The sequence below is a fragment of the Sitophilus oryzae genome, unplaced genomic scaffold (assembly GCF_002938485.1).
Source record: "Sitophilus oryzae breed Bouriz unplaced genomic scaffold, Soryzae_2.0 scaffold_376_pilon_pilon, whole genome shotgun sequence".
NCBI classification, from domain to species: domain Eukaryota; kingdom Metazoa; phylum Arthropoda; class Insecta; order Coleoptera; family Curculionidae; genus Sitophilus; species Sitophilus oryzae.
The window spans coordinates 630,128-654,880 of NW_022146947.1; the positions used below are offsets into that span (position 1 = coordinate 630,128).

Genomic DNA, 24,753 nt, shown 5'->3' on the forward strand with positions numbered 1-24,753 from the left:
TATTATTTTTCTTCATAATTAAAGACTTTTGAAATGGTAAATTAACAATCCATATTCGGATATACAAATTACAATTAAAATAGATACAATAAACAAAGAACAAAACGAAAAAAAAACGTATTTTTCGAGTGACTAATATAGTTTTGACAAAAAGAGCAAGTATAGAAAAAAAAACTGACTACGCCACTGGATTGTGCTTAAAAAAGTGCTTTAAGAACGTTTTCACAGAATTTTACTATTCTTTGAAATTAAAAAAGTTATGGGCAATTTTCAAAATGGGCGAAAATTCAAAAAGATCTCGTATCTCAGAATCTCAGTTGGCAGTCAAAATATCATCTTGGCATGACATCTACAGGGTTCACTAATAGTGCCTCGGGCATCTGTAGCTCCTAGAATAAAAAACTTGGTAATTTTGTTCAAATGCAAACCTAAGTTTGTACTAGGACGTATTTCAGGAAAATACTTTAACTTCTACAGGGTGGCTCAAAAAAGTGTGAGTGGATGGGGATGTTTTTTTTTTAAACGGGACGCCCTGTATATTAATGCATTTTTGGCTTCATTTCCGATCACTTTACTTAATCCTAAGATATGATTAAATATTTTTCGATAGTTTCAGAGATATTAATAAATCAATAAAAAAAATATATATTTTTCAGCCTTTCTTTTATTTTATATTTTAGAAAGTTTGGCATAGAATTTTGGACATCCTGTATGATTTACGATTACCATATTTACGTACGCGACGTACATACAACGCGACGTACCAAATCCCGTTTTTTTGTCTAAAAAAAATAAAAAAGTTATAGGTGTGAGCCACTTTTGAAAAACACCCGGTATATTTGTAAATAAAATAATTTAAACAATTTTATTAAATACAACTTTTATTTTTCATTGACATATAATAGACACAACAATTTTAATATAATTACAACGCTTTTAAATTAAAAACATCCTGGATGTGACTCTGTTCCAGGATCTCCATAGAAACGCGCAGCAGCTTCTATTGATTTTACCCAGTTTTCCTCTGCCTGGACCATACTCAATTTATTTTGACTTTCGAAATTAAGTTTATAGCCTTTTGCTTCTATCTCTTAAAAATAAGTTACAATAATAGTATATTGTTTTGTTAGGAGTAAAAATGATACTTTTTATGGCGAGTCTGTACATTGGATGACGTTACAGCGCAGGCACAAAAAGTACATTTTTATTTTTTACAGAAAACTTGCTAATAACTTCCTTTAATTAGAATTAGTTTGTGTAATAATCATAGACAAAGTAATAATGTAGACATAAACAAATATTTGTATATGTATTCTGTCTAAAATTGACGTGAAAAATCACGATAAAATTACGAATTTTATTTGGCACTTTTCAAAAATCAAAGTAAAAAAAGTAGCCGTGGAATTTTCCAAACATGATAATACTGGCTTATGTACAGGGTGGTCTGAATTGCATTCGGGATACTTAGTACCACCCTGTATTTAATAAAAGAAATAACAAAAAATATAACATCTTATAGTAATAAATAATAGGAATCTCTCTGTTAACTTAAAGTGTAATAAAGTAAAAAACAAGTGTAAACTCAAAAATAACAAATATATTTATTTTATTTCTTTGGTGGATTGTTTTGATCTTGTACATCCTGAGCGACGTACCATCTCTCTTTGTAAACTTTCTGTTTGCGCGTGATCGGAGCATCTTCCAAATTCATCATCATTGAAGCAGCAACATCGAGAGTCTCTGGTGCCTTACCCTTAGCTTTTTTCCCTTTCTTTGCACCATTCTTCTTCTTCTTGTACTTTTTCAGTTTCTTGTAGAATTTCGGACTTTTGACAGCTTTGGTTTTTTGGTCTAGCGCGACACCGAGTTTTTCTTTGTTTACTGAGCCGGATTGGCGTTGGTCTTGTAGCAGGCGGTAGCTGATGGGATTCTTCTGGCTGGCGTCTGATTCAGTCTCTTCTTCATTTTCTTCGTCGTTCTCTTCTTCTTCGTTGTTCTCTTTATTCTGTTGTGTGAAGTAGGTGAACGGTTTGAATTGGTGGTTTTCTTTTTGCTCTACGTAGTCGCCTGCTTCGAAAGGAAACGTTTCAAAATTGAACGCTTCCTCGATGTCCCCAGCTGGTGCCTTTTCTTCTTCCCCTTCTGGAAAGGTAATATTTCTTTTAGTAATGACTGATAGAGTATGACAGTCGTCGATAACAAAAACACATAACGATGCGAAATAAATCAGTATTGAAATAAAGAGGGAATTGTAACTGCTGCTGAGTTGTATTAAGTGTTTTTTAAGTTTTTCATTTATGGGTAAATTCATGAAATTTTTTGAACAAAATTGAACATTGTACAGAGTTAGTCAAAGAAATCAGGAGACGAGGACTGAGGACTACGTTCATATTTATTTATAGTTTTTTTTGTAAAAAATGCGCCATTTTGCTTCTAAAATAAAGCAATCCCTATGCGACAGTTTTGATGGAAGGCTTGTATCTCGACTATCTTTTATTAGTATGTAAAGTTCGAAATTGCCTTGGGGATTTACCTCATGGTCATACATTTCAACTTTAAGGTATTATTACCAATTAAATATAACAGCTAAGATCAGGTGATAAGGATTTGGCAAAACGCAAACATCAGATTTCCCTAATAGAGTAAGATCCCAAAGTGATCAGACATACTACACTTATGTGCTTTGAATACCGGCGTGTTTGTGAATTTCGCCCTGTGACACCTTGACAGATACCAGGTAAGGTCACTAAAAATAAGAATTACTTAACTTAAATTTGTATGGCTGATTTTTATATATACCGGGTGCGTCTCAAAAGTGGCTCACCCCTATAAATTTTTTATTTTTTCAGATAAAAAAAACGGGATTTGGTATATTAGTATAATATGACATAAATTAGGATTGATTGACGTATTCAATTGTTTTTGGTCACTTCCTGTTTCATCGGAAATTACTACAACTTTTGATTTTTAAATAGCCCTCTCGAAATTTTTTTACATAGAAAATGATGATCATATGTCAACTTTTGACATTTTCGTTAAATAAAAAATTGCATTTTAAATTTCAATCTAGATCTAGAGTGCCTATGTTAAAAACACTAATTTTTAGTCAAGGAGTCTTACAAAAATGGATATGATCGTCTAATGTTTTTAGTGTCTTGTCCTAGCCAGTTAGAAAATGATTAGCATATTTGGAAAAATGAATTTTTTCAAATAATTTGATACCACACACTTGGTATTTCGAATAAAATTTTCCATACAAACCGCAAGTTAAAATTTAAAAAAAACATATGCCAAAATGTCAAAGTTGACATATGATATGTCATTCTATCCAGAGTGTTATTTTCTGTCGAATAAAGTAAAAAAATACCGAGAGTGCTATTTAAAAATCAAAAGTTGTAGTCATTTCCGGTGGAACAGGAAGTGACCGAAAACAACTGAATACGTCAATCAGTTCTAATTAATGTCATATACTAACATACCAAATCTCGTTTTTTTTAACTGAAAAAATAAAATAAAAAAGTTTTAGGGGGTGAGCCACTTTTGAGACCAAAATTTGAGACGTACCCAGTATATTGTAGAATATTACTCTGAAGTAGTATCAAAAGTATCAAGCACTTTCCGTAGACTAGAACTTTTATGACGCTTTAAAACTCCACAATAAATTATAAAAATAAGTTGTATAAAAAAGATGTAGATATTAAACATCTAACCTTCGTTTTCTTCACCACCATCCTCCTCTTGTTCTTCCTCTTCTTCTTCTGCCTCTTCTTCTTCGTTTTCGTTTCCATTTTCATCTCTTTCTTCATTCACTGGTTTCTCTTCATTTTGTTGCGGCTGTCCATTAGGATTGACTTGGGGATTGTTGACGTAATAAAATTCTTGAGGTCCTTGCAACCTGGAATAACAATTTTTTTTTGATAAATCTAAATAACAATATTACTACCAGTTAACATTCAAACAATTGTTAATCTTAAATGTTAATAATGAATACTGAACAAGAAACGAAAAATGTAATATACAAAATACCATGTGAATGCGATAAATTTTGTATTGGTGAAACATCTAGACGGAAACAAAAGCGAATTTCTGTGGGCTTTTGAAAAAAGAGAACAGAACTGGCTTTTGTTAAGGCCCTGAGACTGTATGATGAGTTATAACTCGTTATAACTCAAGAAATGGGAACACACAATAGATCTGTAAGGTCGCGGTGATTAATAACTCGCTTCCTAAACATTCTATATTCTACAACATCTAGATGTTCGAATCAAAGAACATAAAGATTATTTAAGAAAGGGCGACTTTCAGAAATCTAAGATTTGTCAGCATGCTGGGACACAGGGCACAGAATAGATTTTAACAAAGACAAAATTATAATGAAAGAAGCGATAGTCTCTAAAAGAAAAATAAATAAGGTTTTTTAATACAATCTAATAAAAATAAATATCTTTTTCATGCATCTGTAGATGTTAGTAATGTATGGTAATCGCTTCTTTGATTTTAAAAAATATAACATACGAAAAAATTAAAAACAAATTAAACGTAATCATACAGAAAGTTTGAAGCTTTTTGGTTTTACCTTATTAAGTAATTGTTATCAGGTAATAATTGTTAATTTTGAAGTTTAATTTGATATAGTGTCATTTTAACAGAACGTCAACGGTTTCTGTAGACGTATCTGTTTAAAAAAACAACAAAAGTGTTCTCGAATAGTTGCATTTAAATATTTTAAATAGTTTTTTCTTTATTCCCTGTATTTTTTGCTTCCGGCGAGAGTAAGAGATAAACTTTCCGAAACGTTAAGCATTTTTTTGCCCGTTAGGCAAATTTGGTCATTTGTAAGCCAGTGTTGACAATTAGTCTCCGTTGGATTAACGCAGCAGTGTTTACAAAAAATAACTATTTTATTTTGTAGATTTTCATGCAGTGGCGAAATACCCATATAGGATTTTTTTGGAGAGATGAATCCGCCACATAGGTATAGACATTTTTTAAATTTTATCTACAGTAAGAATCATAATTTCCAGCTTATTCAACCATTTCCAATTACAGTGTAGCCTCCTTTACATATTAAGATAACGTCTTGTAGTTGGACCCATTGTTATCTATTGTTGGGCTATGCGAGTCTAATATATCCCTGCTAATTTCCTAATTTTATGGTCCCATCTTAAGTTTGGCCTTCTTCTAGGTCTCTGAATTCCTCGTGGGTACCATGCTGGAATTTTTCTGATCCATCTGTCTTTCTTGTCAGGTGTCATGTCCATTGCTATTTGAGGGATTTGCCTACATTGTCTATTAAAGCTGTGGCTAATGGAAGTTCATATTCTTTTGTTCGAATAATAGTTTCTCTTAATGGATGTATATTATGATCAATACGCTTCTAAAGCCCGATTGCTCTCGTTGTTGTGCAGCGTCCAATGTATTTTGTTGTTTATTATTGTTGTGAATAAACAACAGAACAGACGCAACCAGAGGAATAAACAGGCTTTAAAAGCTGATGTAAAAGAAGCAGTTCATGTTATTTATTTATATATTTACCCATTAGTAAGCGGAGGCAACTGGAAGGGTACTACTGGAAATTGCTGGTTCAGCAAATGTTCCGGTACAGGCCTTCTTGGTTTAGCTTGTAGGTTCTCCGCGGTGGGCCTCACAGGAATGTTGCTACTCAACGGAAACTTCTGTTTGTTCTTCTGGAACTGTTGATTAAAGAAGTTGTTCTCTGGCAAATTAAATTTCACGTTCATCGGGATATTGTTGGCTCCTACAGGACCACTGTGGAAAGCAAAATGAGTTGGATTGTATCCCCTCGGCGGTTGTTGAGGAACGCTGTACAAGTTTAGAGTTGGGTTACTCAAGGCATCATTGAATTGGTTTTGTTGAGATGCTGCTGGAGATATCGACTAGAAATTATAGAACAGATATTATACAGGGTGGTCAGAATTGTAGTCGGAAAACTTCGACAACATATTCTGCGGATAAAAATAAGTAAAAAAGTTCGTATGAAGACATGAGTCCTAAAATGCTTCGTTTCGGAGATACAGGCCATACAGGGTGTAGAAGTTTTTATATAGATTTTCTCTGAATAATTTGTTCATTATTTTTATCGATATTTGGATGAAAATTGGTGTGTGGGTATCTTTAGACATTAGAAATCTGATTTCAGCGTTAGTATGACTCCTACTTGTAGGGGGCGCCATGCACCTATATCTTTTATAACTGTAATAATTTTTCGTCCGTACCTGTATTACACTGATAGAACAAATATAGATTTCCGCATTTTTTATGTAAAAAAATCTCTTAGTAAAAATTGCTAGGGGCAATCATTCTCAAAATATTTAGAAACAAAATTATCAAAGTTATTTTACTGAAATGATAAATTTGGAAACATCTTATGTTTTTTAATTTATGATAAAACAGTTTCTGTTGAAAATTTCGCACAAAAACATGTCCAAATTTATTATTTCAGTCTAATAACTACTATATGATCGAAAAAAAAACGCCATCCATTCCCCATATAATTTTACATATAAAATGATAACGATCTTCATTTCATAGCCATCGCTGACGCCGTTTTTTTTTCGGTCATATGGTATATAGTCAACACGTATTTATTATACTGTCTAGATACGTAAACTTCTCAATGTCCTCTATCATTTGTCCAGAAATGTTGAACAGTGTGTTTATATTTGAATTCATTCTGATTGACTTGGTTTTCAATATATTTATTTTAATATTACACTGATTAGCTGCATTTTGTAGCTTCTTTATGACCTTTTTATGCAAAAAATGGTGAAAATATATACATTTTCCTCGGTAGTGTAATACAGGTGCGAACGAAAAATTATTTCTTTTCAAAATAGTTGAAAAACATGTAAACGGCGCACACCACAGTGGGAGTCATAACTCATAACATCAAAATCAAATTTCTCACGTAAAAGAATATCCAGACACCAATTTTCATCCAAATATCGACGTTAGTTCAGAAGTTCTCACTTCTATACCCTGTATAAACAAAGCATTTTAGGGCATATATTTATACAAACTTTGTTACTTTTTTTTATCTACAGGATGTGTTGCCGAAGTTTCCTGATTACAATTCGAACCACCCTGTATAATAGATTATTTATTATACAGGGTTTGATCAGTGAATTATCTTTATTCTCTACTCTAAAGGCGGAGATTGACTTGAATCTAGCGCTGTAATGTAATGTAACACGAGCATTCGCTATAATCAATACCGGAAAATAATCGGCAAACCTAGCGGCTCGCGAACAACAACGGTGCTCCACTGGACGAGTCGACTGTCGTTTTTTTAGCGAATCTCTATGATTGTTACTTTACAAGTCAGTATATGTTCGGCAACTGTCCGGATTCCATCAATAGTTTGAACAAGTACTGGGTACCTATTGTTGACCACTCGCATCTCCGAGAAACCCATATAACAATAGATGTATTTTCGCGTATCGACTCCGAACAAAACTTTCGTCGCGAACAGCGAACAAGCGATACATTACAGCGCTCGGCTCAAGCCAATTACCACCTTAAAACTTACTATTTCGGATTGAGCTAAATACTGTGGTATAAAGGATGTGGCAGATATCAAAGCCGAATGCGCTACGGGTGCTTGCAGGGTTGGTACTAGCCGATTTTGATGCAAACTAGCTTCGGTGCTCGCGTCAGTAGCTTGAAGCAAATATTTAAAGTAGTCGTTAAAATCTACTGTACTTACTGCGGGTTTGAAGTTGATCACCTGCGGGGGAAACCCAGCAGCTTTTGGTTGACTGTCTTTTGGCGAAACCTGTGAGAATATTAATTTCATAGTTATTTTTTATACAAGACGATAAAATAGTATTTTATCGTCGACCGGGAAAAGATTAATTCACGAGCAATGAAATCGCTAGTGAATTAATTTCGGGAGACGATAATGCAATTTTATCGTCGTGTATGAAACAATATTTCTTTCCATAGCGAGTTACGTTTTAAAAAATATTCAGAAATTATTATTTCAAAATATTGTGCTGGGTTGGCGTTGGTTTCTATGTTATTTGACAAATAAATAAAGCTGTCTCTTTAGTTGTCAGTTTTGAGTCAATATTTTCTAATTCTCTTTCGTGTCGATTGCTGATTGAATTGGAGCCAGAAATGGCTCAAAACGAAATAAGTAAATTACCAATATATATTCAGGCTGAGGCGACAAATGCCATATCCAAACTACATCCATTTAAATCCCGAATAACTTATGAAAAGGAATACAAAATTTTTAAAAAATGGAAGCAATTAAAAAACGTGCGAGAAGAAATAAAGTTTTTAACATATCCTCGCTGTTAAAATATCATTTAATCTACTCTTGTGGTTAAAGTACCGTATGATCGAATAAAAACGGCGTCAGCGATGGCTATGAAATGGCGACATTTTCCATATAATTTTATATATAAAATGACAGCTATCGTCATTTCATAGCCATCGTTGACGCCGTTTTTATTCGATCATTTTTGATAGATATATGGCAATTTTAACAGTTGCTATGGAAAAAAATAATAAAATAAACAAAAAATTTGGCTTACCTGTTGAAACGACTTAAAATCTAAATCGGTCTGAATTGGAAAAGGACTTTGGACTTTTTGTGGTCCCGAAGATGAAGCAGCTGTTTGTGCTTCTAATGGTTTTGTTAAAACTTGAATTGGGAATTTCTGATGATCATTAAAATTGGGCCTTGCTGTTCCTGTAGGAGGTGATGTGGCACATAGAAAAGGTATGAAGAGGAATAGTAAAGGAATACTCTAAAAAAATAAATTAATTTTTAGATAATTATTATACTCACCGGCACGAAAAACAGGCACCTTAAAATTTTGATGTATTTTGAAGTTTAATATATTGTTCTAGTGAACCGATTTTGATGGTCTTGGAAGCAATTTGTAGCTAAATTATTTGACTTTTTAGTATCGCTTTCTAAATTCAAAATAAAAGTTCCCATCTGTCAATTATACGAGGGAACACAAAATGTTGAAAGTTTGGATTGGAAAGTTGTTGGACTTTGAAAATCATTTTATCATCTAGGTACATTTTTTTTTGATAGTTTATTTTTTAGTTCATCCCAATGCTTTATTTTTTGGAGATATTCGCTTTTGAAGAAGACACATTTTTTCGTAATTTTTACATTAAAACCACGCCTTTACTTTTGGCCCCAGTCACCAGACCGATGGACTAGTGTTTATGATTTATGTAATACCACTGTTATTGAAAAATCGTATTATTATTGACTATTGGCTGTTGAACAGTTACTTTAGAAGAGATGGTTTTAATCCAGAAGCTGTATCTGCTATAGCTGATTTAACTGCAGATTATAGACATGAAAGTTATGTCGCTAACAGATTTAGGAGTGCACGAAGTACAGTACAGCTTCCCCGAGAGGAGTTCATATGCTAGACGTTCAGGAATCTTCGTATGAGAACTTCGAATCGAGACGATCGACTTATTGTAAGTTTATCGCTAAGAAACCGCCGTTTGTCAGCTTTTCAAATTTATAATAAATTGCAGCTATGGAACGTACATGTAAGTGAACGGAATTTAAGAAGATTAAACGAAGTAATTCACGAATCTTATGTCAAGAAGGCCTTCTTCGGAACCACAACAACGTACTAGGTCTGTTGAATATGACTAAAAGCAAAGGCATGGTTTTAATGTAAAAAATACGAAAAAATGTTAATGTCTTCCTAAAAGCGAATATCTCCAACAAAAATAAAGCTATTGAGATGGATCAAAAAACAAACTATCGAAAAAGGATATACCTAGATGTTAAAAGATAATAAAATTATTTTTAAATTCCATGCTGTATTATATATATATATTCCACAGGATGTTCAAAAAAACTTTTACCGAAACGAAAGAGACACTAAAAAGTCAAATAACTTAGATATGTGCTGTTTAAAAAATCAAGTCCACCCGCTACAACTTATTCCATTTAAAGAAGCTTAAGTTTGGTATTGTTGTTTGGGTTGGTATTTCAAGAATGAAATCTCCCAGCGGAAAACTAGTTTAACCAGTGGATACTAGTTATCCACTGGATTCTACGTGTGAAAAAGTCTACGGGACTCAGTTTTCACCTTTTCGATAAGTTATAAGATAACCAAGGTACAAAGGGGGTCAAAAAACACAACATTTTCAAAATTCGCCCTATATTTCAGGAACTCAGAAGGAATAATAATAATAATCTGCGTGTAGCATCTTTGGCTTAATAAAACAGTAGTAGCAAAGTGATGTGAAAACCGCATCTTTCTACCTCTGCTCATAATGGAGAAATCCTGGAAAACAAACATAAATGAGACACCCTGTAGATTAAATTGATACATTATAAATCCCACTTAAGACCCAAGACCCAAGAGAGCAACATCAAACTAATTTCAATATTATACAAGAGTTAGAAAACAAAAATATCCTGTTAGAATCAAAGAATGTTGTAAGTAGTGGCAATTTTCTTCATTGCGGTGTCTGTGGTTATAAAAAATTAAAAAATACATAGTATTTCACTCTCGTAATCTGAAACGGTTAAATAAAAATTACCTTATATTTACAAAATCACGGTTGCATCAATGTGCTAATTGGGAGTCTGATTGCTTGTTGGTTTTTAAATACCATTTTTATAGCAAATTTTCCGCGAGACTGTGACTGATTAAAAATACTGAAATGACACGCCTTTTGTTGATATTTTGTTAATTACAACTAATTGATATTTCTAAGAGGATCAGTTCAATTATTTCTCTAGTATCCTAAACTAAAAAAATATCTAAAAGAATTTATAGTATATACAATACACTCACCGGTATGAAAAAAGGGCACCTTAAAATTTTGATGTATTTTAAAGTTGAATATACTTTGTTCTAATGAGCCGATTTTGATGATTTTTCTAAGCAATATGTAGCTAAATTATTTGACTTTTTAGTATTTCTTTCTAAATTAAAAATGAAAGTTACCCTCTGTTAATATACGAGGGCAAACAAAATGTTGATATTTTGGTAAAAGTTTGAAACACCCTGTGGGATATGGTAAGACAGCGAGTAATTTAAAAATCACTTTATCACCTGAGTACATCCTTTCTCGATAGATTATTTTTTGGTTCATCTCAATAGTTTTATTTTTGATGGAGATATTGGCTTTTGAAGAAAACACTAAAATATTTTCGTAATTTTTACATTAAAACTATGCCTTTGCTTTTGGTCCTAGTCCTAGTAAATTGTGGTCCCAGGTCCAAGGCCTTCTACTTCTTGACATAAGATTTGCTAAACGAAGCAAAAATCTTCTTCCTACAGTCTGTTCACTTACATGTAACGTTCCTTAGGTGCAATTCACAAATTTGAAAAGCTGGCAAACGGCGATTTCTTAGCTAACACAATAAATCGATTGTATCGATTCAAAGTTCTCATACGAAGGTTCCTGGACGTCTAGCATATGAACTTGTCTTGAGGAAGTGACTGCATTGTACTTCGTGCACATGTAAATCTATTAGGGACATAATTTTTATCTCTATCATCTTCAATTAAAGCAACTATAGCGGATACAACTTCTGGACTTAAAACCATATCTGCTAGTGTAAAAGCCCATCAGCCAACAGACAATAATAATAACATGATTTTTCAATAATAATGATATTCCATAAATCATAAACACTATTTCATAGGTCTGTTGACTGGGACCAAAAGCAAGTGCATCATTCACGCCCACAAAGTGACGAGTTAAGCAAAAAAATCTACAATAAAAGACAAACCTAATATAAACAAATAATATTATTTTCTCCTATCCTTGTTCCGGTTAGCCTATTTTTGCAACATTTATTTGTATATTTCCCGTCCTTGTGGTTAAGTTATTTCGGAATTATTATAATATAGATATTTCTACAACGCCTGATTAAAGAAATAACACCAAAAATAAACAGACGTAAAAATTGGGTGGTCTAGATTACTCAATAGCCGAAATCAGCCATTAGAACTAATAAGTTCACAACCCAGAAGAAATGGTGCATTTTTAGTGAATTTTTTTATTTACACCCATGCCAATTCTGATAATTAGGGAAACCCAAATATGCAAAGTGCATATTTGGCATATTATAAAACGTATTTTTTAAGATATTTGATAGATTTTTTTAAATATTATGAAATTAATGAACCAAAACATCGATGAATGAATAATTGAGTTATAAAATATAAGTTACAAAACGACATCACTAATGATATACCGGGTGCGTCTCAAAAGTGGCTCACCCCTATAGCTTTTTGATTTTTTCAGATAAAAAAACGAGATTTGGTATGTTAGTATATGACGTAAATTAGGATTGATTGGTGTATTCAATTGTTTTTGGTCACTTTCTGTTTCACCGGAAACAACTACAAATTTTGATTTTTAAATGACACCCTCGGTATTTTTTTACCTTATTCGATAGAAAATGACATTCTGAATAGAATGACATATCATATGTCAACTTTTGACATTCTCGCTTAATAAAAAATTGTATTTTAAAATTCAATCTAGAGTGCCATGGCTATGTTAAAAACACTAATTCTTCATCAAGGAGCCTTGGAAAAATAGATTTGATCGTCTAATGTTTTTAGTGTCTTGTCCTGACCAGTTAGAAAATTCTCAAATCGTATTTTTAATCATAACTTAATTTTTTCAAATGAAACGAGGGTGGCTTATTAACATATTTGGAAAAAGCATTTTTTACGAATAATTTGATACCATACACTTGGTATTTAAAGTCAAATTTTTGTTACGAACCGCAAGTTATAATTTCAAATAAACCATATGCGAAAATATCAAAAGTTGACATATGATGTGTCATTCTATTCAGAGTGACATTTTCTATCGAATGAAGTAAAAAAATACCGAGGGTGCCATTTAAAAATCAAAAGTTGTAGTCATTTCCGGTGAAACCGGAAGTGACCAAAAACAATTAAATACGTCAATCAATCCTAATTTATGTCATATACTAACATACCAAATTTCGTTTTTTTAACTAAAAAAAATAAAAAAGTTATAGGAGTGGGCCACTTTTGAGACGCACCCGGTATATTAATAGTGGGATCCTGAAATCTACATAAACATAATTCCAAACTGCAGTAAAAGTCAAAAAGAAGTATAAAAAAGACTCAAAGTCTTGGTCTCAATGTTTAATTTCTTTTTAATTTAAAACAGGTCTCTTTGAGAAGAATGGACGCCTTCTTTAAATGACAGTAAAAGTCGTCTAGTTCGCCTATATTAAAATTTACTACAAATTACGTTACTACAGCAAAATTCGTCTTATCCACTTTTATTTCCTTTTTATTGTCATTATTGTTACAAATCCCGCATTTTTTCATAAGTTTTTTACATAAGTCATTACTACTGACGTCTTTTCAAATCCTTAAATTTTAATAAAATAGTATATTTGATAAATCAAATTAGGATGGAAATACCGTATGATCGAAAAAAAAGACGTCCAGTTGGCTAGGAAATGACGATCGATGATATTTCCCATAAAAATGTACATATAAAATGACAGCGTTCTTCATTTCATAGTTAATAATATGCATCATACTGCAACTAAACCCGCCTTATCCGAATTATTTTTGTGTTCTTTTCTGTTTAAAAATTAAATATTAATTTTTATTTCTAGAAAAACGAGATACAAAACAATGATTCCACTCAATGGATATGTTTTCTGTAAATGAAGGCTTCAAACATTTGCTAAAACAGTTTTTGCTTATTATCTCTAAACAACGTTTGTGGGATAAGACGGGTTTTGCAACTTGACGCCTCAATTATTTTAGACATTTAGCACAGATACCTTAAATGTTATTGTAAGGTAGTAAAATGTAACTCGAAATATATATTATAATAATATCTAGTGTGCATGCGAAACATGTATACTTAAAACGGACATTATAAAGAAACTGCCGTACGCACGACACTCGATGGAACGAAATATGCTGGAAATAATAAACAACCAAGAAAAATCGTAAAAGAATAGAGTGGATACGACAAAAGACCCAGGTAATAGATGTCATCATCAGAATCAAATCCTTCAAGTGGCAATGGGTAGGATACCTAGCAAGGATGGAGAACAGATAGACCACAAAAATTACAGTATTACATACCCACGAATTAAAAGACCTAGAGGAAGACCGAGTCTGAGATGGGAGCAATGCATTAGAAAATTGGCAGGGATAACTTGGGCCCGCGTAGCCAACAATAGACAACCAATAGGCCCAATTACAAAGAGAGTATCTAAATATGTAACGGAGGCTACATCATAATTGGAAATGATTGAATAAGCTGAAAATGATGATAATGATGATAATACAGTTACTAAAATAAAATGTCTCTAAATTAATAATTAACTTTTTATCTTTCAAATTCTCAAATTTGTTCGAAATTTGAGAACTCTTCGGAATGGAGAATTTTTGGACCACGCCTTTAAGGAACCGGGATTTCCCTATTTTCTCGGTACTTTCGGTATTAGCTAATTATTGTTCAAAGATGGTACAGCCATTAATTATCAGTCATCAGTCAATAAATGACAGTCGTCAATTATCAAATAAAAACAACATAAACCAAATTAAGTAAATTTGAAAAAAAAACGAGAAAAAAAAGCCTTACATTTTTTAATTAAAAATGCAAATGTCTTTGAAAAACATAATGAAAAATATAACTAATACATTTGATAACATTATACCAAATAAAAAAATAACGTATTTACATTTCAAAAAAGAAAAGAAGTATGAACAACTAGCGTATACCCGCGACTTCGTTCGCGTCGAATTAATCATTTGTAATGGTGATGATAAAGCAAAGCAAGAATTTCCATTAATATATAAACTGGATAAAATTTTCTCACATTTATGTTAGCATGAAAAAAAAACAATATGGCGATATTATTATATAACTTGGTAATATTTGAGAGGTAGTTTCATCTCGTTGGAATTTGACTTTCGATAAATTCGTTTGCCAAAAATAAGCTTTTTACGTCAAGCAGTTTAAGCAGAATCGTGGTTAATCAATTACCCAACTTTTTGGACCACTCTGTATGATTTTTTAAAAAAATTCAAATTATGTAAAAAAAAACAAAATAAACTATGCGGGTCCAAGCGTTTTCACAAAAGACAAAGACTAACCGTTTTTTAAATAACAAATATTGAAATATTTGAGGGGCATTTTCACCCTCTTGGAATTTGAGATTCGAGAAACCCCTCCTTATCGAACCTCTACACCCTACAGTCAATCTGTTTGCCAAAAATCAGCTTTAAACGTCAAGCAATTTAAGCAGAATCGTGATTACTCATTGGTCGTATTTTATGAAACAGTCTGTATAAATTTTTAAAAAATCTTAAAATATGTAAAACAACAAAATAAAATATACGTGTTTAAGAGTTTTTCCGAGAAACTCACTGCTTTTTAAATAAAAAAATATTCTAATATTTGAGGAGTGGTTTCACGGGTTTCACCCCTCATTTCAGTTCAATTCGAGTTTCGAAAAATCCCTTCTTATCGAATCTCTATACCCTAAAGTCAATCCGTTTTCCAAAAATCAGCTTTGTACGTCAAGCGCTTTAAGCAGGATCGTGGTTAATCAATGACCATATTTTTCAAAACACCCTGTATACATTTTTAAAAAATCTTAAAATATGTAAAAAAACAAAATAAAATATACGTGTTTAAGCGTTTTTTCTGAAACTTGACTGTTTTTTAAATAAAAAATATTGTAATATTTGAGGGGTGGTTTGGTTGTGATGTATGCCAAAATTGAGCTTCTTACGTTGAGTGGTTTGAGCAGGATCGTGATTAATCAGTATGTCAGTCACTTAAGGATTTTATATATTAGTATAGACTAGTTGAAGCCTGGCGCATCCGCCACGACATCACAAAAATCCTTTTTAATTTTTTTTAATTAAATGAAAAACAAAAAATCCGGCGACGACAGTTTTTAGAAGAGCCAATTAGCTATCTTTTAGTAAAAAAAGCAAATTTCTACAGTAAGTCGTTACTTCAGTAGAGACGACACAGATAAACATTAGCATTTTATATATGTCGATTAGTATAGATAAGAAATATCATGAATACTTATTTAGAAGAGTTTGACTGCAACCGTTAGTGATTAGTCCTGTGATATTTTACAGGACTTTCGCACGCAACAAAAAATGGTTGTTCAATTATTGTTACCGAGTCTCCAAAGTACCGGGAATTAATTTCAAGTTTCAAGACCGGGATCTAGCTCTGAACCCTTTAGATAATCACTTCACTTTCGTGTATCACTGCGTGTCTCACTGGTACTTACGAGGTACGTCATGATGTGGGAATTGATCTGCGGCAGGCACTGTAACGGCTAATCGATATGTATTGATCGGCTAGGCCGCTACCTGCTTTCTTTTATATAATTCCGGTGCGAAAAAACCGCCGTGAATAATCCCTACGGTTAAACGCAAACGAATTATTTGCGGTACCGCCCGGTGAAAACGAACTAGAAGATTAATTTATTCTCTTCGACCATCGCAGGAAAAAAGCCGTCTACTGTCCGGAGAGCCTCGGTGGTCAGTCTTTCTTGCTTTCTTTCTCTTTTCGATGCGATAACTTTTCTTTTCAAACTTTTATCAAGCAAAATTTTTTTAAATTTTTGAGGTGGTTATGGGTCTGTTCCACTGGGACCTTGTCACATCTATTGCTTCTTTTGATCTCTAGCAGCGGCGTAGTTTGGAGTCAATACAACGGGATGTAATAAGTAACTGCAATTGACATTTTACCAACACAATAAAGTTTTTTTAATTTTTTTTACAGGTTAAGTTACAAAAATAAAAATACAAAAATGTAACAGGTAAAAAAAATCAAACCAATTTAAAAAAAACTAAATTTAGGTAAAAAAACAAAGCTGTGAACGTATCTGTTAGATTTTAAATTTTAAACTTAAGATCAATTCTTCTAGTTTGCATATTTGCGAAAACTTTTATTACATTTTCTTTAAATGGTTCTCCATTAATTAGTTTGTTTAGTAATATCTATGATTTGTATTAATCATATGTATTAATTTTGATTAACATCATTGCTATTTCCTGCTATTTTAGTTAAAGAAGTGCAAAATTACAATTTATATTAAAATGTATAATTACGTTTTCCGTAGCACTGAACTAAATAAAGTTTGTGCTTCTTTAACATTTTAAAACAGCAAAAGATATGACGTTAATTAAAATTCTTTCCAGCTTTCTATCAAAGAATCCAACTCTTAGTGGATGACATACAAAGAATTTACAACTTTGAGAAACACTTCACTGACTTCACTATAGTATTGAGTAATAAAAATGATTGGAAGGAAAAAACGCTTGCTCAGCTTGTAAAAGACCATACCATAACGGGGTATACTGATGCTTCCAAAACCAAAGCAGAGACAGGGATAGGAGTATTTAGACCAAATCAATTCAATTCGTAATTGGTCAAAGAATGCCTAGAGAAGCTCAACAAATTAGGCAAAGAAAATAAAGTCCCTACTCTGGGGCCTGCTCACCAAGGGATAGAAGGCAATGAAAAAGCAAATGATCTAGCTAGAAAAGGAGCAAACACTCCACTAACTGGACCAGAACCGTCTGTTTTCTAAGCGGGAACTAACTGAAAGCGGAACTGAAGAATCTGGAAGACTCCATCCGTAATCTGCAATCGGTATCCTCCAACGGTCTAAGACACTCGAAAAAGTTCCTCAGAACTTACGACCGAGAAAAATCAAAGGTTTTCCTTGATTTAAGTAAAAACAATCTTCGGATTGTCACGGGGTTTCTAACAGAACACTGTCTCCTCAACGAACACCTCAGTAGGCTGAAGCTGAGAAACAACGGCGAATGCAGATTCTGTGGGAAAAATGGTGAAACACCAGAATACCTTATCACTGAGTGCGCCGAGACGACCATTCGTGCCATGAACTTTGGTACGGCTGATGTCGAGGATGGAGAGCTGACCTCTGTGGAGCCGTCTCAGATACTGGCTTTTGTTAAAGCCCTGAGACTGTATGATGAGTTATAACTCGTTATAACTCAAGAAAAGGGAACACACAATAGATATGTAAGGTCACGGTGATTAACTCCCCTCCTAAACATTTTACATTCTACAAAAAAACGCATTTTAATTTTTAGAACTTTAGGATTTTTTTTTTAATTTCTCTAAAGGGGTATGGAAATTTGGAAAAGTATATACGAAATTAACATTTTAGAACAAGTAAAAATTTTTATGAAAAATAAATTTTCCTCAAAATGTCAATAAAACGTTTTTCTTCTTATAGTGCCAATCTGGGGACATACTGTAGATAATAAATAAATAAAATAAATTACCTTATTGAAAAAAATTCCTTTCATTTCATTCAAATTTTCAAAATACTTTCTACAAACAGTATATATGCGATGTTTTATTGTAACCACTAAAAACATTAGTTACAGTGTTTTTTATAAACTCACTGAAACGAATATTATAAATGCTTTTATATTTTTACTAATACTCTTACTGTATATTACTATTCCTATACTGTTTATAATGCAGGCAGTCGATATTCGAATAAAAAATAATAATTCATTAAAAACTAAATTAGATTTTAAGATAGCCAGCCTAATGTCCATATTAAGGAAAGTGTTGCTCTCTGTTAGCTTGAAATAAGATTACTATTATTTAATATCCGCAAGAATGCTTAATAGGTACCTTTCTTATTGTTATTGGAAAATTACAGTTTTTATTGAAAACATCAATCTTATGTATCAGTAGTAATTTAAAATTATGTCAAAACTGTTAGCATGTTCATTATTTTTTAACGACTTATTTTTTGCTTTTCATTTTCAATTAGTATGTTTTACAAAAAAGTACAGGAGATAAAAAAAAATGCTAATGGTTCTTCTATGGTTCTGATCAAAATATATAATAATTTAGGAAAAGTTACTCACGAAATTATTACACAGGATGTTCTAAAGTTTAGGTAAAAAACAACCCTTCAATTAACCCTGTATAATAAGCTAAATACTGAAATTTATAAAAAACATAGTTTATGAATTAAAATTGATAGATTTATATACAGTTTGCTAAAAAAAATCATGAAAATAGGGCTAAAAGTAAAAAAAATATAACACTTTAAATTTGAACAAATTTTGCGTTGCGGTTTTTGCATCTGAGAATCTGAGCATATATTTTCAATAAATATGAATCAATAAAATTAGGTAAAACAAACAAAGGTGTGAACGTATCTATTAGATTTTAAATTTTTAAATTAAGATCGATTCTTCTAGTTTGCATATTTGCGAAAACTTTTATTACATTTTCTCCAAATCATTCTTCATTAATTAGTTTATTAATCATATGTATTAATTTTGATTAACATCATTGCTTTTCTCTGTTTCTGCTATTTTAGTTAAAGAAGCGTAAAATTACAATTTATATTAAAATGTGTAATTACATTTTCCGTAGCACTGAACTAAATAAATTTTGTGCTTCTTTAACATTTTAAAACAGTAAAGGATATTAATAATTAATATGAATCAATAAAATTAGTAAACCACAAAAACTGAAACTTTATTTGAATTACATAGTAGAAACTCAAATAAATGATAGAAATAAGGAACAAAATGTTTGTTCTCCGACACCGCATTTTGAAGAAAATTTCTTTTAATTTTTTATAAAGCTATGATCAAATCATACGCACGTCTATACATTCTTGAACGTAAACTAATTTTATGGAAGGTGATCACAAACAATCTGTTTCTTAAATTGAAAAAAATAAAAATGCGATATTATTTTCTTCTAATTTTCCTTCCCTGTCGTACTTTATCCTCAGACTAATAAAAAATAAGAATTTGAGAGTTTCCGTTCATTTTTATCTGGAGTCTTGTGTGAATGTACAAGTTTTTCAGCTGTTGTTTTCGCTATAGTATCACTTGACCAAAGGTTCCTTTCTTTAGATAGAACTACATTATCCCTTTATAGGGCAGTACTAATTATTTTCTAGTGTGATCAAATTAACTTCAAAAATATATAAACTAGTACAAAGGGAGCATATTTATATTCTTAATAATATTTTTCAAAAAGTTAACAAATAAGGGAGTGCGGGGGTGGTGGTCAAATAGATAAGATGTAATGATCTAATGTACCTATATATAATGTATAAACTCTATGTATCAACCAATGTAAGAAAAAAGAGTTAAGTTCATTTTGTTTATCTCTGTTAGCTCTACTCACAAATATGCCCATATCAAGTAAATCAAATTTTGTTTTTCGAGAAACTAGCATCCTAAGAGAAATTATCGAAAATATAGAGGATATGTTATCGATTTTAGAATATATCGTCGGCTTTATGACGAAAAGGCATATCTCGATTTTTGCTACTTTTCAGGAGAGCAATTTAAAGAAAATCACTTACTTTATTTGGCCAATAAATGTAAAGTCTTTAAATTTTTAATAGTGTTTTTGTATTAACACTTAAACGGAGACATTGAGGAAACGTTCTGAAGATAAATTGAGCGTAAATTCTAATAAATAATTTATTTTTAGTTGTTTAATAGAGACAGGCATTTTTGTTATAATAATAATAAATTTATTTCCGAACGAATAGTATATATACGCCCATGTAAAATAAATTTAAAAATGACGGTAAAGTGTTGTTAATAAGAAAAAAAATTATACAATATTCACATTATGGAATACTTACAAGAAAATATAATACATACATACAAGAAAAAATCTGAAAATCGCCAAAAAATCCGAAACAAATATTTTTTAATATTTTTATTCGCGTTGGATTAAATCAACTGAAAACAAAGACAATTTTCATTCCAGAAGCAAAGACAATAATCATTTAAAATACTCTTATCTAGCTTATTTTAATAATATTTTTTTTTATACAAAAATGCATTTTTTTAACTAATATATTTTTAGTAATTATTTAGTTAATTGAGGGCATTAATACAGGGCATTTAAACTCATGGTCCATTTAATAAAAACCGAACTAAACAAAAACAAAACATGTTTCTTCATTCGTTTTTTTATACAAATAACTGTGGAGTACCTAACAGTTTCTGTTTTCCCTGTTCAATGATAACAAATTCGACTTCCATTCTACGTGTTTATGCTGGATGATGATAGGCACAATAAATAAAATTTTGCAAAAATTGGCATGGATGACAATGCCAATGGCCTGACAATGATAATTATTGTATTTTTCGGGCAAATTTTTGGTTCGCTAAAATGTTCTTAGAGAAATTATGATTTCGGGAAATTTTCCATTAGGGCAATTTTCGTTTCGTTGTTTTGCTTTCGATCAACATTTTTCTTTTATTTGGCCATTTATTCTCGGACAATCTTTTGCATTTGCATACCCGATGCAGCTATGTGCCGAGTCCAGCTCATTCTAACAATGGTTTTTGGCAAAAAAAGAGACTCTAAAATCACACTGTAAAAGAGAGCTGCTGCCATGATAGAAGTTTTATTTTGTTCCAAGCAACCGTCAGACAATTAGGTAGAATGGTGTGATTTTCTCTCGCATGCATTTTCATAACTTGAAACAAAAGGACCTATCTCAAATTCCATCTTTCTTATACTTAAAGTAAAGTAAAATAAGGTATAACAATAATTGATATAACAATATAACAAAGAGCCCTATCTCAACATACGTCTCTTCGTCATAATGAAGAATTGTAGTATTTGAGATGGGGCAAATTTTTAAACGAATATAAAATGAAAATGGTACAATATTAAAATGCGCAAATTCGCTATGTTAAAATATGACCCATTGGGCATGTCATGACGTTAATATCTCAAAATCGCCAAAAATCGAGATACGCCTTTTTGTCATAAAGCCGACGATATCATCCGAGCGTAAATTTGATGCACTAAATAAAAAGAAATAAACGTCACAGATCCATTTGTTTCTATATTGTTAAATTTTTATCGCACAAAATTTGCATAGAAAATGCTTAGACGACAATTATTATGGTACACAGCGAACTCAGTGTCACCACACTGGTCGAATATTCAACCGTTTACGTTAACTTTTCACAAAAAAAACCTATACACCGAACATGTTTGGAAAAGATCCAAACAAGTAATTGTGTTTTTTAAACACTTGTTAAAATATACATGGTGTTTCATATAATAATGCACACTACATGGATCTCGTAAACCAAAAGAGATATATACGAAGTCAAATCATTAAATTTCTTCACAGTAAACCAATCTCTATATATTTTGTAATCATTACCATATTATGATGAATTTTTTACTGCAAATAAATGAAAACATACATTCATTCTATAAAAAAAAATAATTTACTATAAATTCTACATACAAAAACTACTTTCTTTTGTATTATTATCGCATTAAACTGACTAATTTCCTTTCAATATTAAATATTGCAATGTAGTTAATGCAATTTACCTATTCACGGAGAAAAAAATGGACTGAAATTTGAATGTAGGACACCGAAAAAAACTTGATTATTTCATATAAAAAATTAAGGGCCTTGAATAGGAAATAACTAAATATTACAAAATATTGATTCCCATTTTACAATAAATAATGTCAGTAAACTAAAGATTTTTTTAAGTTTCCTTACAGGGTGAGCACGTCCTCTTGGACTATACAGGGTGAGTCTTAAATAAGTGCAGATATTTTAGGGGTAGTGTATTTCGACCTCAGAAACACGTCTATAAGGTTTATTTCGCGAAAAAAAATTTGAAAATTTGGATTTTTTTTTAAGTTAAAAACATAATATCTTCAAAATATGGCAACATAAGTAATAGATTAAATTTACAAAAAAGAAAACATTTTTTTTTTAATTTTCAAAGTAAAATATCTCCGTTATTTTGGACTTATTTGAAAAACGGCAAAAAGAAAATATGTTTCTTTTATCGAGATCTAGTGGCTCTGAAAATATTTGGACTTATTTAAGACTCACCCTGTATAATTTCATTTGATATGAAGGAATGAAGTTTAACCGTTTATAGTGATATCCATTCTAAAAGTTAGACTACTTACACCAAATAACCATTCAAGTACCATTTAGATAGCACCTGTTCAATATTAATAATTATATAGTTTAAGGTGTACGAGATTTATCTTAAGGAAAGCATCTCAGGCACGGATTAGACTGTACCTTAGAGTAACAAAAAAAATGTAGATATATATGTTACGGTTAAAGTCCGATATCCGGTCAGGGGCCGTTCCTGGCGAGCGTGCAGTGCGTGCACGCACGTAGGCGCAACATTTTGGGGGCGCAAAATCGAAGTGTCAATTGTCAATCAGTACTTTGTAACAAAAAACCGATACGCTTTCTTGTTAATAAACAAATACTTAAACATACATCATAGGATAAAGTTAGCTTAGCGTCTTTTTTGCGTTGGCCGCACTGAATAAACAAGACTAGGGCAATCTGTCGGCAACACATTGATCTCATCTATTTATTTTTCATTTTATTCATTTTATGGAAAGCACTGTTCATTAAAATGTTGTATCCTATGTTATAGGGCTTGTTTCTCTCTACAATTTTCTGTCTCACAATATACTGTTTGTGTCGCGGAAGGGATCATGGTTTCATAGTTGTCGATTTTCGAAAGAAATCAGTACATGTATATTATTTCGTATATTTTTCATTTTATTGATTTTATGGAAAGCACTGTTTGTTAAAATGTTGTATCCTATGTTATAGGGCTTGTTTCTCTCTACAATTTTCTGTCTCACAATATACCGTTTGTGTCGGGGAAGGGATCATAGTTTCATAGTTGTCGATTTTCGAAAGAAATCAGTACATGTATATGTATATTATTTCGTATATTTTTCATTTTATTGATTTTATGGAAAGCACTGTTCATTAAAATGTTGTATCCTATGTTATAGGGCTTGTTTCTCTCTACAATTTTCTGTCTCACAATATACTGTTTGTGTCGCGGAAGGGATCATAGTTTCATAGTTGTCGATTTTCGAAAGAAATCAGTACATGTATATTATTTCGTATATTTTTCATTTTATTGATTTTATGGAAAGCACTGTTTGTTAAAATGTTGTATCCTATGTTATAGGGCTTGTTTCTCTCTACAATTTTCTGTCTCACAATATACCGTTTGTGTCGGGGAAGGGATCATAGTTTCATAGTTGTCGATTTTCGAAAGAAATCAGTACATGTATATGTATATTATTTCGTATATTTTTCATTTTATTGATTTTATGGAAAGCACTGTTCATTAAAATGTTGTATCCTATGTTATAGGGCTTGTTTCTCTCTACAATTTCCTGTCTCACAATGTACCGTTTGTGTCCGAGAAGGGTTCATAGTTTCATAGTTGTCGATTTTCGAAAGAAATCAGTACATGCATATTATTTTCGATTTTTAGTTTATTGTTTTTATGTATTTCATATAAAATGAGTCAGTTTTTTTTCTTTAGGGTACTATTTTTGTTACTAAATATTTTTGTGGTTTTGTTTGTTTTCTTTATTTAATAAATGTTTTTATACTTTAATTAGAATAGTTTTTTTACATTTTCAATTACATATTGCTCGTTTGTCGCAGAATATAAATTCTTTAACTTTTTGAGATTAAGATTAAGATATATAATTGATTTAAATATAAAAAGGGCGCACAAAAGAATGCTGCAAGTAGGCGCCAGATACCCCAGGAACGGGCCTGTGTCCGGTTAATGTCGACATTAACATGTTAATGTTTGGGTTAGGTTATGTTTTTGGTTATTTTGTTGTGTGTTATTCTCGAGATTAACCGGGTAATGT

At 31.6% G+C, this 24,753-nt stretch overlaps 1 protein-coding gene across 2 annotated transcripts; it reads right to left on the reverse strand.

Annotated features, from left to right (window-relative positions):
* Positions 1-928: 928 nt before the first annotated feature.
* LOC115885182 (histone H3.v1-like) lies at positions 929-23,064 on the reverse strand. Of its 2 annotated transcripts, none has more exons than XM_030904001.1 (6): positions 23,011-23,064; positions 8,562-8,777; positions 7,550-7,795; positions 5,536-5,897; positions 3,711-3,895; positions 929-2,142 (listed from the first exon to the last, which is right to left on the reverse strand). In XM_030904001.1, exons 1-6 carry the CDS (start codon positions 23,032-23,034, stop codon positions 1,607-1,609), a joined length of 1,569 nt encoding a protein of 522 aa, XP_030759861.1. In that variant the 5' UTR covers positions 23,035-23,064; the 3' UTR covers positions 929-1,606. The 2 variants fall into 2 exon arrangements, with proteins under 2 accessions (XP_030759861.1, XP_030759862.1); XM_030904002.1 differs by lacking the exon at positions 23,011-23,064 and adding an exon at positions 16,301-16,395.
* Positions 23,065-24,753: the final 1,689 nt, after the last annotated feature.